The 18,520-nt window shown below is 45.1% G+C and overlaps 1 protein-coding gene across 2 annotated transcripts in view; it reads right to left on the bottom strand.

Moving 5' to 3' along the window:
• Positions 1–18,520, bottom strand: part of LOC143301146 (low-density lipoprotein receptor-related protein 1B-like) — a 39,912-nt gene that overhangs the window by 13,648 nt on the left and 7,744 nt on the right. For both annotated transcript variants that reach the window (XM_076615258.1, XM_076615341.1), the window contains exons 9-19: positions 16,889–17,116; positions 15,143–15,323; positions 14,374–14,480; positions 13,731–14,021; positions 13,259–13,381; positions 11,438–11,578; positions 10,201–10,341; positions 9,185–9,307; positions 8,723–8,917; positions 7,550–7,757; positions 471–647 (exon numbers count right to left, since the gene is read on the bottom strand). In XM_076615258.1, coding sequence (XP_076471373.1) covers positions 471–647; positions 7,550–7,757; positions 8,723–8,917; positions 9,185–9,307; positions 10,201–10,341; positions 11,438–11,578; positions 13,259–13,381; positions 13,731–14,021; positions 14,374–14,480; positions 15,143–15,323; positions 16,889–17,116 — 1,915 coding nt within the window. The remainder of the gene's footprint in view (positions 1–470; positions 648–7,549; positions 7,758–8,722; positions 8,918–9,184; positions 9,308–10,200; positions 10,342–11,437; positions 11,579–13,258; positions 13,382–13,730; positions 14,022–14,373; positions 14,481–15,142; positions 15,324–16,888; positions 17,117–18,520) is intronic.

Genomic DNA, 18,520 nt, shown 5'->3' with positions numbered 1-18,520 from the left:
GCCTCGGCAGGTGCAGGTTTTTTCTTCGGAGTTCCGTCTCCTTGGAGGACTTCCAGCCAAGGATAAGAGTTCCCCCTGCCCTTTGGTCGTCCTCTTCCGCCTTCACAGCTGCTGGGAAAGGTTTCCTCCTCTGCCTGGTCGGTCGTTGGGAGACTTCACATGCGGCAGGTAGTACTGGGTTACATGGTACCAGTAGCAAGGGCTATGCCCCGGACCTGACCATCACACACATAAACACATATATAAACACACTAAAACAGATGCATAGGGAATGATACAAATTTTTTCAGATGAATGCCCAATTATATAATACTTATTTTTAAAAAACACCCCAAATCCCTCCGTGAAAAAACAAAACACATAATTACATATGACATATACATGAACACAAAAATAACACATTCCATCCTCCCACAACTGTTTGGGGGCGCTGGGGGGAGGGGCATTTTCCTTCCATGCCCCTCACTGACCTTGCATCCACCCAGTACAGACGGTAGGCCTCATAGTCCACAGTCAGCCCATTGACCACGCCACCACCAGGTATCTGGCGAACGTCATAGATAACTTTGCGTGTGTCAGTCTCTCCACTCATGGAGCATCGTTCAATCTGTGGAAATTCTCTGTCCCAGTCTGACCAGAACATCAAGCTGAAATGACCAGAAAATACACTCCATTGTACAATTTTTGTTGTCATCTTTACAGAATTTTTGTTTATCACACCATACACAAAACCATAACAGGAGTTTGTATTATACTCCATGTTTGGTGATATAATTACCATGACAAACTGATGCAAACTAGGCCAATCGGTTTGCTCTGCTTTGCCAAATTTCGTGCGGCCAACAGTGAAAAATCTTGCCTGGTCCACTCTTAGCCAATCAAATGCCCCATAAGAACCACGGTAGAGATGCGGGGACGGACGGGCGGGCATTCGAGTTTGACATGGTAAGTATATGTATCACCAAACATGGAGTATAATGCAAACTCCTCCTTTTGGTGTCATATACTGTACCATGTCAAACTGATGCAGAATTTAAAGCAAATGGAGGAGGGCAACGCCTACTGGTTCGTATGGGGAGCCCTTGTAACTGAGACGGCAGTGTTAGCCGCGACAAAGGAAATCCCCTTGGAACCGTCAGCCCTGGTCATACGGAAATCCCTGAGGTAGAAGTTAATGAAGGGATTCTCAGACTGCCAGAAGGCTGCCTCCAAGACATGCTGCAGTGGTACCGAGTGCTGGAAAGCAGCCGAAGTAGCTATGGCCTGCACTTTGTGAGCTCTGGGATTAAAACAGCTGATATCCCTGTGAGAATGGGAGTAGGCTCTATGAATGACTTGGGAAACCCAGTGGGAAATGGTGCCTGCAGCGATGTCTTTCTTGTAATTCTCATTGAGGGAGATGAGAAGACGTCTCTGAGAAGAACGCCTATGGTGAGACCTATCCCAATAGTATCTGAGACACCGAACAGGGCAGAGATGCCTATCCTCATCATCTTGGGCAAGAATATCAAAGGTCTGACCCTCAGAGAGGGGGAAGGGACCTCGGGGTCTTGGTTCTTAGCCAGGAACTCTGGAAAGAAACGAAGAGTGATGGAACCATCTCTGTGGAAGGCCAGATCTTGTGGCATTCCACTAAGACCATGAATCTTGCTTCTATGACGGCCTGTGGCCAGCAACAGAAGTAAAGTGGTCTTGAGGGTGAATAAGTCGAAAGGAATAGTACCCAATGGCTCGAAGGGTTGTTTTCGAATGAAATCTAGCACCAGGAACAAGTCCCACAGGGGCATTCTTCTGGGGTTTCTAGCTTCCTTCAGAGAGGCGCCCCTAGCCACCTCTCTGAGCAGGAAATCTGCTTCAAAGGCAGGACGACCTTGCTGTTTGATTGTGGTACAGATGGCAAACCGAGGAGCAGTGAGCCAGAAAGTTGGCCAGCTGCATGCTCGTAGGGTTAGTAGAGGAAACTTCCTGAGCCATACACCACCGCAACCATTTCTTCCAGTGAAAGTTATACAAAGCCTCAGTTCCCTCCCTCCTTACTCTGGTGACTATGGAGAGGAGGTCAGAGGAGGCACCCCCCTGGGTAAGCGCCGCCGATACAGAGGCCGACTGAGGGGTCGGAGACTTCAATGGTGATGCTGACAGTTCCCACCGCACAGCAGCCACGCATGCAGGTGGAGCAGTTGAGGATTGGAATGAGGAATCCCCAAATGAGGCTGCCTCAGCAGATGGGGTTTGGTTTCGAGTTTCAGGGGTGGAACGTGTGTCAGGGACTGAAGGTCTGGATACCAGGGCTGGGCTGGCCATTTCGGCGCAATGAGAATCAGCTGCGGGCGTTCCAATCTGGCCTTCCAGATCATCTTGGACAGAACTGGAAAGGGAGGAAACGGGTAGGCAATCAGACTGCTCCAGTCTAAAGAGAGAGCATCCACTGCCCACGCTTCCTGGTCAGTGACCAGAGAGACATAAGTGGGAAGTCTCTTGTTGAACTTTGTTGCAAAGAGGTCCACCATCGGCCGAAACCACTGTTCCCACACCCCCTGAAGGGTGTCCTTGTCCAGGGTCCACTCTGTGTGGATGACACCCTTGGACCTGCTGAGAGCATCTGCCAAGATGTTGGCTTTTCCTGCTATGTGTCTTGCTGAAAATGCAATGCCCTTGCTGTGGCACCAACGGAGGAGAGCATTAGTCCGCAGGGAGGAGTCTGCCGAATGCGCCCCCCCCTTCCCCCCTTTGTTCATATAACATGCAACCGTTGTATGGTCCGTAAACAAGCGGATGGTCTTGCCAGTGGCCTCCCCTATGAAGTGCAGGAGCCCTGCGAACTGCCTCTAGTTCCAGAACACTGATGTGGCATAGGCGCTCCTCCGGGTACCAAGTCCCTGCTGCATGGAGTGAGTCCATGTGGGCTCCCCAGCCCAGGGAGGAGGCATCTGTGAAGAGTGTCACCTGAAGAGTAGGTGGGGCTATGGGCACCCCCTGTGTCCGAAGAGGGGTGGTTAACCACTCTGATGTCACCTCGAGGAACCACTCACCCAGACATATCTCGGTGTCCCATGGTTGAGTGCTCTGGGACCACCGTAGCCTCAGCGCCCTCTGAAGAGGGTGCTTGAGAACCCTGCCCAGGGGAATGAGAGGTGTCATGGACTCCATCATGCCCAGGAGAGAAGAAAGTGTCTGCGCTGTTGTTTGGCAGGAACGATGCCAGTGGCTGAGGAGGCCTGCTAGTCGGTCCGAGTGATCTGGCATCGGAGAGACTATCATGGACCGCGTGTCGAATCTCATCCCTAAGAAGTCAAAGGACTGACTTGGGGACAGATCATATTTCTCCTGGTTCATGAGGAAGCCCAGTTGGGAGCAAAGGTCTAGAAGTCTGGCCGTATAACTCTGGCACAGGGCCTGTGACTGGGCCAGAATGAGCCAGTCATCCAGGTACACTCAGAGACGAATGGATTCCGACCGGACGATGGACACCAATTCCCGCACCACCTTGGTAAACAGGAAAGGGGCAAGGGACAGACCAAATGGGAGGGCCGAGAACTGGAACACCTTGTCCACTCCACACGAACCTCAGGTACTGACAGGATGCTGGATGGATGAGGATATGAAAATAAGCATCTTTCAGATCGATAGAGGTAGCCCAATCGCCCTGTTGAATGGTCTCCCGAATCTGTGTCTGTGTGTCCACCTTGAATTTGATTTTGGGGAGGAATTTGTTGAAGGGGGACAAGTCCAAGACTGGACTCCACCCTCCCGAGACCTTTGGAATCATGAACAACCGGCCATAAAAACCGGGGCCCGGGTCCGAGAGTTGAGATATCACCCCTATAAGGAGTAGGTGCGATATCTCTGTCTCTAAGATGCTCACCTGCACCGCCGAACTGGGCACATGAGGAGGAGGAGTGGATCTTAGGGGGCGGTCCTCCACCCAAGACAGCATGTACCCCGACTCTAGCACCGACACAATCCAGTCATTGAGTCCCAGAGCACGCCACTGATGTGCATGCCAGGACAAGTTTTCCTACTTGGAGGGGCTGGATGACTGGCGGTGCTGAATCGGGGCGCTGCCTTCTGGCCTTGTGCATGGCCGGTCGGCTAGGACGGATATGAGGTGGTTTATTCCTCTGCCACTGATTCTGCGCATACCGCTTCGACTTAGGTAGCATGGCATATGGAGGGGCCCTGGTGGCCGGTCTCTTCAGTGGCATCGAATCCTGGCACCCCTGGTAGGTGTGGGCTAAATACGAGGCCACTTCTGTTTGTCTCTGCCCTGTGGCTGACAAAATGGGGCGCATACTGGCCGAAGAGAGAGTGCTGCTGCGCTGGGATGGACGATAGGGCAGCCCTCTCCTCTACTGGAATGTTAGAGAGGTGGAGAACAGCATCACGCTGAGCTAGTACAGTACTGAAGTGAAGGCTGGTAGCTGTGTCTGCAGCTGCCGTGAGACCAGATGCTACCCTATTGCCAAAAGTGTTTAACCTGTGGTCAGTGAAGAGGCCCGGCGGGACAGAGGAAGGCAAGCCCATGTCCTGATTAACCAGACACGGTTCCCACAGCTCATTGGCCCTGTGGAGGAACGCGTCGAAGAAGGTATAAGCCAATCTGTCCCACTCTGCCAACGTTTTAAAATATAGAGTAGCTGAGGTGGGGAAGGTGCTGCACTGTGAGACCAGCATCCTGTCCTACGTGGAGGGCTCCACTTCCCTGTAGGCAGGGTGGTCCTGTGTGTACAAGGACCACACCCCGCCTTTGGAGGAATCTTTAAGGAACTTGCCCAGGGAAAAGGCACCTGGGACAGAGAGGGACTCCCTGCCTGGAGGAGGGATGGAAGCAGTATCCCTGACAGTGCGGGCTGGCTTATTAAGCCATTCCTGCGCCATTTCTGGGACTCTGAGTTGTCTGGTGGTTCTGGAGTTAGAGTCACATGGCCTAAGGAGGGTCAAGAGTAACAATGTAGCCTGAGGGACTGATTCAGCATGCGTGACCCGATTGGGGAGGGTCAGTTCGAGCTTGGCTAAGTTTGGTTCAGGCTGGTCTCTAGGGTGGCGTGGGCTCAATCTGTCCCCCTGGGATGGGGGCGAAGAGTGCTCATCCGCTTGTTCGTCCTCCTCCAAAGACAGAGGCTCCCACTCTTGCTCCCAGTCCATCCCCTGCTGGGTGCCATCCCAAGTGGATGTACCTGCTGGGGCATCCTGTGAGCTGTTGTCAGCCCATCGGGATGAGCTGGGACCATCTCGAGCAGGGACCATGGCCGCAGCTGTTATTTCCTTGACGCCTGAAGCGGGCGGGGAGAGTGTGAACCATAGGTCCAACCATGCTTGGGATGGTGGGTGCCACACCTTCTCAATGAGGGCATCCCTGGATGTAAGAGGGACCCATGAGTGCTGTGAGGGGACAAACACCCACTCATCTCCCTGTACAACCGAGGGCTGGGTAGGTGGGAACTGCAAGCTCCCCCGGGCCAAGCGGGGCCCCTCAGCAGCTGTCGGTCCTGACAAGGAGGCCATTGTGACCGTGGAGGTCACCTGTGGTGGGTTGACAGAGGCCCGATTTGTGGACTGAGTGGCAATATTGGTCAAGGAGCTCAGCCTGACTGACAACAAGTCAATCCCACTTGTTGGGGCTGTGTGTGTCACCCTGTGAAATGTGCTGTTGGGTCCGGTGGGGAGAGGATGAGGGGTTGGCCCCTGGTCCTCCCGGCAGCATGCACCATAGGTGCGCCCCAGTATGGGTAGAATGGGGGAAACCACCCGTGGCACCAGCCATCCTGTGACCCCAACCCAAAGGATCACTGGCGCCTTGACCTCCATGAAGGGAAAAACCTGGCCAAGTCGGAGGGAGGTCAGGTCCGACTTGGGTGTCAGTCCCACCAGAAGACCAGCAGGCTGACTGCCCGGAATTGCCTGACACGCGCGGGCCTCCCCAAGCAGGGGAGACCGGCTGGATAGCGGGAAGATCTGGCCACGCACCCTGAATTCCCTCCCTTGGGGAGACTGGGGTGGCTTGGCCCTGGGTGGGCAAAGTAGAGGTCTCCCCCCCCCACCCGGAAACAAGGGGGGTCGGCAGTGGAAGGAGGGGGTACAGCAATGGGGCCCCTGAGGGCCGTCTCCGAGCGGGGACCCGGGTAACGGCTGGGCGCAGCCTCCACTTCGTGCCTAGCCGTGAGTCCCCACCGCCAAGAGAGGACTTGCCACTCCCCCTTTTTCCTGCCTCATGCTGGGACACCTTGGGAGGCGACACTCGTACCTCTTTCCCCCCGGTCCCCTTCATGACCGTTTTAATGGTATGAGTGTCGCCTCCACGATCAGCGTCTAAAGACGCATTGCCGCGGTCTCTTATCGAGAGAAATCATGAGCTCCGGGCCTGGGAGAGTCTCTTGCCGAGTCTCGATCCCAGCATCATGATTCCTGCCATCGTGGGATGACATACAAGGCATGGTAACTGCGCTTAGGCACCCAGCGAAAATCTGATCCCCAACAGAGAAAGGAAAGACGGGATCGACTTTGAGGTAGAGAAATACGAACGATTCAAGGGGGCCGAGTCGAATCGAGTACACAGAATGTAAGAATATGATAAACTCAAGCCGCATGCAGCAAAATAAGGCCAAATGAACAAGCTTAATAGCCAAAAAAAAGCGTAAGACGAGACAGAGCGTAAACCTGACAAGATGGCGTAGAGAGCCTTGGCCAAAGGAATGACTCAGCGTTTGTAGCTTTTAGAGGCGTTTGATTGGCTAAGAGTGGACCGGGCAAGACAGATTGTCTTTTCACTGTTAGCCGCACAAAATTTGGCCTAGCAGAGCAAATCGATTGGCCTAGTTTGCATCAGTTTGACATGGTACAGTATATGACACCAAAGATAAAGTTGAAAAAGTATTTGAAAAAATACAAGAACAACATACTTACATTCAACTAAAAGCCCAGGATTTTCTCCAATCAGATTTGGGCTTTAAGCAACATGACACCAATCAGCCAACTGAAGCCATAAGAAATGAAAAAAATGAATAAATAAATATAAACAGAAGGAAAGAGTAAATTCGACAAACGAACACTGAACTGACTGAATGATTTCAATACACAGCCTTAGGAATGACACAGACAGACTCATGGACTGATTGATATTCAAAACCTTAACCTCTCATACAGAACATCAACCATATTTCTCACCTGAGGAAGAAGGAAGGTGGGAGAATGGTTAAGACGTTTATCTGCCAATACAGTGTCCATGAGGGCCCGAGTTTGAATCCTGGTCTCACCCTTTCTCCCAAATTTCACTGGAAAATCAAACTGAGTATCTAGTCATTCAGATGAGATGATAAACCAAGGTCCCTTGGTGTACTGAAAAAGAACCCATGGCAACAAAAGTGTTGTCCTCTGGTAAAATTCTGTAGAAGAAATCCATTCTGATACTCAAATATATATGCATGCACTTGAGGCCAAAGTAGTGCATTGGGTTATGCTGTTGTCAAGCATCTGCCTAGCAGATGTAGGGTAGCATATATGGATTTGTCCAAACTCAGTGACGCCTCCTTGAAACTGAAACGTATCTTACCTGACCCTGGGGTCTAGCCCAATGCCACGAGGTTTGGACATGGCACCACCGGCCACCAGCGTGGTGCGATGGGTGCCATTCAGCCTGGCCACCTCGATCTGGACCAGCCTGGCCTCCACCCAGTAAATGTTGCCCCCCACCCAGTCCACCGCCACCCCTTCTGCCGCAGCCAGACCCACATCAACAATGGCCTGAATGTTTGTCACACCTGTGGCAACAAGATGTAAACAGAATCATTTTTGTTTATGGGGAAAGGTGTTACGGGGATAGGTGTAGTCCTTATTCTTAACGCATTCACAAGTTGTTTTCCTTGTTTCCCATAACGATGTTCTGGGTTTTGTATGTGAGTGCTTGCTACCCCATCATCTGCGCTATTTCATTGGCATCACACCTACACCACTCATTCAAGTTCCCCATACACAGCCACATCTGCCTGGTTCATCTACAGCCATCTCAGCACAAGCAGTCCACAGAATATCACTGATGTCATGCCGCCAGGAGGCCACACACCAGAACAGACCCTGCACTGCAGTCAAGTTACTCCAGTTGTGTTCAATAGTGCTAAAAGCTCACAAGTTGTTTCCATCATCTTCATCAAGATTCTGTTGTTTTTGTTAAGTCCTACTTCAGTGTTCCTGAATCAAAGGGGAAAAAAACTATGACAGACCAGCTGTTTGGTTTTTATCATTTGATGTTGTAGTTGTTCCTGTTATTGTTGTTGTTGTTGCTGCTGTTTGTTTGTTTTGTACTCTTATGCGAAAGGAGTGAATTCTATGTTCCAGTCTCTTTTTCAGCAGGTGGGAATGAACACCAATGTCTTCACACACACACACACACCGTTATAAACAATCATACATACACACTATCAATTATCTCAAATAATGACAGTATCTAAATCAAAAAGAAATTTAATCTTAAAATGGGCTTTCGCATCATATTACATTTGTCAACAGTGACAGAATCAGCAGCTTACACTCGTTTTAAATGACTGTGTCTACATTTCCTGTATGTTTGTTGTTGCAACAGACTTAACAGCAGCAGGAAGTAGAGCATGCTTACAAAATCAAACTGCTCACTGTTAATCTAAATGAGCGGCATGAGAGTAATGCCACTGAAACGGTGCAGATGACGGGGCAGCAAAAAAACAAAAAACAAAAAAAAAAAACTGCTTACTGTTTGACATGATAGTACCACGGTAGATTTTGTCATCAAACACATCTGTCCAGTAGAGGTACTTCTTTTCCCAGTAGAAGTCCACAGCAATGCTGCTGCGCTGTCCTGTTACCAGTGAGACAGCACTCATGTCTTCCATGTTTATCTGACGTATCTCATGACGCTGTGTGAAGATAACCTTGATTGGGTCATCACCTGTGTTCAAGAAAAAAGTGAGGTATGAATCTCTAGAAAGTCGAAACACAGTAGCAGAAAAACAGATAGTCAGCATACTACTTCTACTCTAATCCCAGTTTGTTCAGATATGACCATTATCTCAAAGGTAAAAAAAAACAAAAAACACCAAACAAACCCAACAACATTCTTTAAGAGAATTAATCATCAATTAAACGTTTGAAACAATTTATTTGTAGGTTTTTTTTTCCATGGCAGAAATATTACAAGCTGGCCAGCCACACATACCCAGTGCCTTGCAGGACCATTTGTCTGAGCCCAGTTCATAGCCAGGGAAACAGGAGCACTGTTTGCCTCCTGAAAATGTGCAGTTCTGGCTGCAGGCTCCCCACAATTCACAGGCATTGATTTCTGAAAGAACAAAATCAGTCATGATACTTGTGTATGTGTGTTTTTGTTTGTTTGTGATCTTTATGGAAAGTGAATTTCTCTCATTCACTGTAAATGTATTTCACTTAATAATCACTGCCTTGTAACAAAAATATCTAACTAAAGGATGGTATTCAACATAACACACATAATATGTATCTTATCACTGCACACAATACATTGCCACATAACAAGAGAAGTATTAAAACACATTAGGAAGAGACTGATGGCTTTTAAACAGCATTTAGAAAAAAATGTGGATAAAAATGAGGAAAGAAAAAAAAATCATAGAAAATAAGTTGATTTCACATAAAGATAAATTATGGTTGTTATGCAGGCCACTTGCAGAAGCACCCTTTCACACACACACACACACACACACACACACGCACACACAAACATCCACATTCAATCAAAGAAACTTAAACACACACACCCATGCCCATTAACAGGGAGTTGTAGATATATAACAGGCTCTACAAGAAAAAAGACAACACAAGAGAAAATGTTTCATTTTCCAGGATAATAGATAAGCAAATAATGTGTTTGTTTTTTGTTTTTTTTCATCCAGTGCCGGCCCATATATAGGGTCTATACTACACTGTAACAGAATACAAAACCAAGACCACGTGATCTGAACTCTCGATCTCCCATGCCCCTACTCAGAACCTCTACACACGTTCATACACTACTGTTACAGAATGCATCACACATTCAAAAGCAAGAGAGAGAGATGGACAGGGAGAGAGAGAAAGGATGAGTATGAGAACAGTGGTCAGACTCATGGATGCACAACTTACACAGACAACAAAGATGTTCGTACAGATGTGACTGGAAGCTCAACTTAAGCAACCCAACCAAGTCTTTTTTCTTACTTGAACACGTCTTGTTGTCACTGAGGAGCTTCCACCTGTGTGGGCAGAGACACCTGGCCACCAGTTTCCCATTATCATTAACCGCCTGGCACAGGTGAGAACAGCCTCCACTGGTTGCTTGGCCACAGGGGTTGTGCATGTCTGGAAATGAGTCATGACATTTCTATCTTTTTGCTTGTCTGTTTGTGATTTTTTTTAAAAGTGAAGCTCTTGCACTCTCTGAAAAGATAATTCACTAAATAATTGCGACTTTATAACAAAAAATACATACAAAAATTGATATACAACAACACTTATGATAAATAGCTATCATATGACTGCACACACCACATTGTCATATAACAAGAGAATAATTAAAACATATCAGGATGAGACTTAAATGATGACAGAAACAAAATCTTTGAAAAGACGTAGATTCCATGTACAAGATAAGTTATAGCTGTTCTGCAGATAACTTGAAGAAGCACACTTTCACACACCCATACACACACTCAAACAAACTTACACACCCAGGTACATCATTAGGGTTGAGTAGACCATTTTAATGGTGCTGTGAGTGTTTTCAATTCTAGTAGTCCAAGACCACCCTCTCTGATGCTTTTATGCACTGTTTTTCTATAAGTTTTGTCTTATTTTTTGTTCCATACAAATCTATGACATTTATCTTGCAAATTACAAAAAAATCCACAAATATATAAGTTTTGACAGAATTAATCATTTTAATACAGCCACCATGCTTAGAGGGTTTTATATGCCCAGGAAAATTTTGAATAAAAAAACTTGAAAGAAAAAAAACAAAAAAACAAAATAGACATATAACAAAGCCCACAAGAGAAAGGCAGGACAAGACAAGAGAAATACTTTATTTTCCAGGATAATAGATAACAATGTGCCTTTATTCATCCAGTCCCTGTCCTATACATATTATGCCAATTCTACATCATAATACAACACAAAATGGAGACCATGCATTTTGAACCTTGCCACCCCTCTACACACACAACCTCTCCATGCTCACATGCTACTGTTACAGAATACATCACACATTCAAAAAGAGAGAGAGAGAGAGAGAGAGAGAGAGAGAGAGAGAGAGAGAGAGAGAGAGAGTGAGGATAAGTATATAGGCATGAGAACAGGGTTGAGACTCATGGATACGCAACTTACACTGATGACAATTTTTTGTGTACACACATGTGACCAGAAAGTGGAACTTATGCAACCCAACCAAGTCTCTTACTTGAGCACGTCTTGTTGTCACTGAGGAGTTTCCACCCGTGTGGGCAGAGACACCTGGCCACCAGTTTCCCATCATCGTTAACCACCTGGTACAGGTGAGAACAGCCTCCATTGGTTGGTGGACCAGAGGGGTTGTTGGTGGCTGCAAACATACACGTGAGAGAAATAAAAGTGTGCATGAGTGTGTAAACATGTGTGTGCATGTGACTCTGAATGCTGGTAAATTTGAGTAAGACAAGAGAGGCAAGGCCTTCAAGACTCACTTGTGATACACTTTAAAAAAAAATCCAAGCTTTATATGTATTGAGTATAATTTCAAAAGAAAGATCAGTTTAAAGCAAATTAACTCCCCTAGCATTAATTACAGAGTAATTTCCCTTTTTTACTATCTGCACCAAAACGTTTGCAAAATAAATAAAACTTCCATGCTTAGCAAAAGAAGTTCCTGTTTGAACAAAAAATGATAATAATGACTGCTCTAGTTGTTGGGTCAGAATATCAGATCAAAGTGCCAAGTTTAGAGAATACAAAAAAAAAATATATATATAACAGTAAATGCAGTTTGCATATAATTAGGCTTCATTCTTTATTTTTTTGTGCCCATCCCAGAAGTGCAATATTGTTTTAAACAAGATGACTGGAAAGAACTGAATTTTTCCTATTTTTATGCCAAATTTGGTGTCAACTGACAAAGTAGTTGATATATAACATACCCAGCATGCATCCCCCCTACCCTCCCGAAAATGGATTATGACTGCCTACAAGACAGGGGTAAAAATGGTCTTACACATAAAAGCCCACTTGTGTATCCAAGTGAATATGGGAGTTGCGAACCATGAATGAAGAAGAAGCAGCAATCAGAATCAAAAAATCATCACTGAATATTTTCCTTTATTTGAAAATGTGATGGCCTGGTGGTAAAATGTCCATCTAGAAAGAGAGAGAATCTGAGCACACAGGACTGAATCCCACACATACCAAAATTTTCCCCCTCCACTAAACTTTGAGTGGTGGTCTATTTGCTACAATGGTAGTCATCTGGATGAGATGATATACTCAGGTCCCGAGTGTAGCATGCAGTAAGTGCTTATAAAAGAATAGATGGCAACAAGAGAGTTGTTGACGGGCGCAATAGCCGAGTGGTTAAAGCGTTGGACTGTCAATCTGAGGGTCCCGGGTTCGAATCACGTTGATGGAACCTGGTGGGTAAAGGGTGGAGATTTTTACGATCTCCCAGGTCAACATATGTGCAGACTTGCTAGTGCCTGAACCCCCTTCGTGTGTATATGCAAGCAGAAGATCAAGTATGCACGTTAAAGATCCTGTAATCCATGTCAGCGTTCGGTGGGTTATGGAAACAAGAACATACCCAGCATGCACACCCCCGAAAATGGAGTATGGCTGCCTACATGGCAGGGTAAAAACAGTCATACACGTAAAAGCCCACTCGTGTGCATACGAAAGAACGCAGAAGAAGTAGTCCCTAGCAAAATTTTGAAATAAAAATCAACAGAAGCATTTGCTAGTTTATGACATTTACTGAAGTAAACAAGGACTGGCATCCAAGCACAGACACATGTTGCACAGGTACAGGAGGAGGAAAGGGACAGGGGCACCAGAACAAGTGGCCCAGCTGCTAGTGTCTGTGTGTGTGTGTGTCAGTGTGTTGGGATGCTGCACAGGTGTGTGTTGCTGTGGTCATGGGGAAACAGCAGGACATGAATTGACCAGCGGAGTGAGTATGCTACACTTGGATTTATGACATCCACTGTGGTCTTGTCTATACCGGAATGTTAATCCATGATGTCCATTGTGGTCTTACTTATACAGGATTGCTCATCCTTGTCAAGGGTGAAGCCAGCTGTACAGTGACACTGGCAGCCATTTCTGTGAGGGAGACATAACTGTTGACAGCCCCCATTGTTCTTTGAGCACTTGTTTGTACCTGTAATCAAACACATTGAAAAAATGTTCCAAGAATTTTTACGGCACAGCAGCTACATAATAACTGGCCTTTTTTTTCTTTTTTTTTTTGCAGCTAGTGGAAGCATTTCCTAGAGAAAGATTGCAAAATCTTCAGAATACTTTGCAGTTGCTTCTCTTCAGGAGAGAAGATGATGCCCATAATATTGTCAAACTAAGTGTGGCATTGGGGACAGCATTTGCCTGATATTCCATGACTTGGACTATACCATAACAAAAAAGTTTCTTTCAATGTAACCACACAAATATACCATGCAAACAAATCTAAACCTAAAAGAAAGGATCAAGAGTAACCTATAATTTCTGCTCACCGCTCCTCAAAGAGGGATCATACACCTGCAGTGCCGACACGTGGGGCGTGACTGTCCTGAGGTCTTCCACACTGCCCTTCCCCCTCAGGTCCACACGCATGATCTTGCTGGAGCTGGCGTAGTACGCCATCTTGCGGTGGATGGTGAGGGAGAAGGGGTCACTGATGCCAGGAGTCTGGTACTGTGTGGCGTCACACTTGTTGTTCTCCGACAGCTGGCAGTAGAAGACTTTGGGGGTCTTGGTGCGACTGACCCAGTACAGCCGTTCGTCATCCAGGTCCAGGGTCAGACCTGAAACAGGTCCACATCAGACTTTGTAGCACTCAGTATTCATTGTTATCAAGTCATCAAACTGAGCAAAATCTGGCAACAAAATCTTGTGGCAGAATGTAAAAATCCAAGACAAAAAAAAACAAACAAACCGAAAATAAATATTTTCAGGAGGCATTTTCAAAGACTTGATATCATGCCAGAGAATCCATCCCTGAACAGGAAAGTCAACAATTCATGATAACTAATGACTCTCCGTCCTTTTCCCCCCGATTACCATTTGATGAGAACTCTTTATTCTTTCTGTCAATGTCTAACACTTTTCTTTCAATTCAATTCCATTAAGTACACAGATAACCTCCAGAAATCTTACTGGCAGCTTCCTGTGTGTTGGAGACAAATTCAGTGATGCTGGTTCCATCCATGTTCGCTCTCATGATTCTGTGTCCCTTTCCATCCACCACAGACCAGAACATCAGCCTGGGAGGTAAACAGATAGTTTTATAACAATGGCAAAAAAAGAAACATTCAGAACAATGCACACAATGCCAACAGCCACAATACTTATGTTCCAGTAAGTAAAACATTTTACTTGCATAAGTGATAATGTGTTGGATACCTTCTTCAAGCAGAATGAAAGTGATTCTTTCTGATATCTGGAGCTAAGTCTTGTGTCATGTGATATGTATTGCATAGTAGATCTTGAAGAAACTGTATTCTGCTTGTACATCTTCTATCCATTTGGTGTTGGTTTTTGCAGCTAAGATCTCATGATTGCCTGGGAGATTTTGTGTCCAGTGTCTCTGCATGTTCTCTTCCAGTTGTCGGGATATTCATTTGATTGTAAACAGTTCAGGCAACTGAAGGCAACAATCATTAATCGTTCAGGTAACTGAAGGCAACAATCATTAATAGTGCAGGCAACAATCATTAATAGTTCAGGCAACTTATGCAACATTCTGTCACAAACCATTCAACATGAACAGTGCAATCCAACCTGATTCGTCCAGAAGACAAAAACTCCTGTTGACAAGCAATGCTCAGTCGCCTACCACGTATCCTCTGATGACTGTGACATGGCTTCACTGGTGAAACTGGAAGACGCACAAACACACACCACACATCCTTAACACAATCCGTACCCTTTCCTGGGATGAACAGCGATGGAATTCAGCTTGGACCTGTTGGTCTCCGTCACAATCTCTGTACGGAAAGCTCCGTCCAGCCGGGCCACAGAGATAGAGGCCTTCACTTGATTGTAAGATGTGAAGTACATGTTCCGGGACAACCAGTCAATGGCAAAACCCTCCGGGTTGGACAGGCCTGTACAAAAAGAATGAATGGACACAATGTGATGATCAAATGCTAATACAGAAAAACAAAAAGGAAAAAGAGTTTCTGATGAATCATTTTATGATCAAATGTTGAACAATTATAAATATGAATAAAGTAATAGCCAATTATTTTGCTTCTTCATATTGCCTATCATTTAATCAATCAAAAATTTTACTCCCTTTTTTTTAATTCATATACCCATTGAACAACAGCATAATCATCATTTAGTCAATTTTCTGTTTTTACATTAATCTATCTGTTCAACTGCTCTTATGAACAGTCCTTATTTATTTCCTTTATCTTCTGATGCCTTTATGTGCTAAAACTTCCATATCTTTATAAGTGGGCCTGTATGTGCACAGCTGCTTTTACCCTGTTGTTTAGGTAACCACACTCTGCTTTCAGGACAATCACAGTACTGAAGAGAAATGGAATCCACAAAATCCAGTCGACACTCCAGACCCAAAAGATGATCCAGATTTTGCAGATCATCTGGTGCTATTGTCCCATACCTGCAAGCACTCAGCTCAGCAAAAGTTGGCCTCAACACTCAAATGGAAAAGCAAACCCTGAAGATCAGTACAACCAGCTCTGAACCCATCATACTGAATGGGAATGCAATGGAGTAAGGTGCAATTTCACCTGCCTGGGCAGTGTCACCAGCAAACAGGGCAGCACAGGCGAAGACTATGGAGCCAGAACTGTCAAGGCAAGAACCACATTCCTTTGGCTGAACAGTAAGAAAGGTGGCTGAACAATTAAGATGCTTATCTACCAATACAGTGTCTGTGAGGGTCAGGGTTCCTATCCTGATGTGTGTGTGTGTGTGTGTGTGTGTGTGTATGTGTGTGTGACTGAAAAATCAAACAGAGCATCTAGTCATTTGAATGTAATGGTAAACCGAGGTCCCATGTGAAGCACACACATGCGGCACTGAGAAAGAACCCATGGCAACATGTGTTGTCCTCTGGCAAAAATCTGTAGAAGAAATCCACTCTGATAGGTACGCAAATATATATATGTGCATGCACTCAAGCCTGACTAGGTGCGTTGGGTTATGCTGCTTGTCAGGCATCTGCCCAGCAGATGTGGTGTAGCGTATGGAACAGAAACCTGGAGAGCAAATACAGCCATCATCAACAGAACATGCTTATCAACAACTGCCTGGGAAGAATCTTCAGGATCTGCTGGCCTGACATCATCAGCAATGCCCACCTCTGGCAGGAAAACCACTACCAGCTGAGGATGAAATAGAGACAAGTTGGGATATGAAACCTGCATCAAACATATCCTGACAGGCTGTGGCATGGAACCCCCAGGGAAAGCAGGAACATGGCCAACCCAAACCAAAACAAAACATCTAACAATGCAACCTAGAAACTGACACCAGTCGGGGATAGCTTGAGAAGAAGGCTCTAGTGGAATTTTGTTCATGGCATATCCCTCAAGGGCTTTTTTCCAATCTTGAAATTATAAATAATCAGTCTGGGGGAAGCATTCAGGAAGAAGTGTAGCTGACAAGAAATAGCTAACATCAAACTGATGTAATCTACCTTTATCAATGATGGTCTGCACCCCTGTACCATTCAGGAAGGCTGAAGTGATGACATGGCGTTTGCGGTCAGTCCAGTACAGTCGATCAGACTGGACGTCATAGTCAATGGCAGGGGCATTCTTCACAATGGGTTCAGTGAGGGCAGGGATGACATTGTAGTATGCAGCACTCAGGTCCACCCCACGGATTTCATTTTCCTTGGCGTACAGAAGGAAGGCAGTTTGCTCTGCAATCAATGGATATGGAAACTGATGATTTGTCCAGGACATGTTATAATTTTTTTTACTCACTTGTGTAAACAAAGTGAATGTATGTTTTAACTGGTGTTCGGTTGTGTGTGTGTGTGTGTGTGTGTTAGTGGTAAACTTTAACATTGCCATTTTCTCTGGAAATACTTTGTCTGCCAATACCAAATTTGACTTAAACATAGTACGAAAAAAAATCTTCACAGTCATACCAATAACAGGTTGTAAGCCGTTTTTTTTCCGACTCATTAATGGTTCATTTCGTTGAGGTTTGTTATGAAATCCAAAAATTCTAAAAACTGCTTCCCACTGAGTTAGGCCTACCAGTAGGTTGGTTGTATTCGAAGACATGACCTCATTTTTCTTGTTCACAATTAAGAGGAAAGAAATACAAATTCTGGACAGAACACATACAAATGTTCTAAAGTGGACACTGAATTAACTGGAATGAACATAAAAGAAAAATTGAATTGATCATTTCTTTCAGCCCGTTTTAGACTGGTTCATCAGAGCAGATCTAGAGGTCTACCATGTGTTGCGGTGGGCTTCAAGCAAAGGCAACATCTCCTTTACCACTGAAATAAAATAATAATCAAGATACAATAAAACACACAAAAAACATGATTTAAATGGCCTTATTACATCCACTACAATCACATCTATTTGTTGCATGAAGAAGAAAAGGTCAATATTGTTTTAAGTATTAAATTTTGTCGAATGACGTCGGATGCGCTGCAGCAGTGTCAATTAGTCTGCTTGCTTCGGAATTGAACATGTACGGTTCGATCCTGCTCGCATGCCTTTTTTTTCAGATTTTTTCTTCCAAGCTTATTTCATATATCATATTATATTAATACAGAAAACTTTTCAACGATTTTTTTAATCTCTTTTTTTTTTCCCCTCATGATTCCTTGACTGGATAAAGTGCAAAGCACAAGTGAGGCTTAAAGGCTTTGCCTCTTGTTTTTTTTGTTTGTTTTTTTTAGACTAATCTTATACACTGCAAAATGCTTCAGTTTTAGAGCTTCTGTCAGTATCAGTACTGGGATAACACATTAAATTACAACATGTTTGTAGCTGTGTGTGTCTACAATAATATGAAACTTAGTAAATCACACCTACACATGAGATGAACCAACAACAACAACAACAAAAAAGCAAATATGTTTTATGATATTTCAAAATGGCTTTTGTTTTATGTCTCATTTTGAAACAAATCTTCAAGTGAAATTAACTTTGGTCTTATTCTTAGTGTCTGACATTCTGAATGTTAGCACATGTACATCATTGCCTTTACATGTTCTGTGCACAATGGTTTACTTAAAAAAAAAAGAAACATTTGTATCAGTACTTGAAACCAGACAATCATCATGTCTGAAAGAATC

The sequence above is a fragment of the Babylonia areolata genome, chromosome 1 (assembly GCF_041734735.1).
Source record: "Babylonia areolata isolate BAREFJ2019XMU chromosome 1, ASM4173473v1, whole genome shotgun sequence".
NCBI classification, from domain to species: Eukaryota; Metazoa; Mollusca; class Gastropoda; order Neogastropoda; family Buccinidae; genus Babylonia; species Babylonia areolata.
The sequence above is the reverse complement of the archived record's forward strand: the minus strand, read 5'-3'. Positions and strand labels throughout refer to the sequence as shown.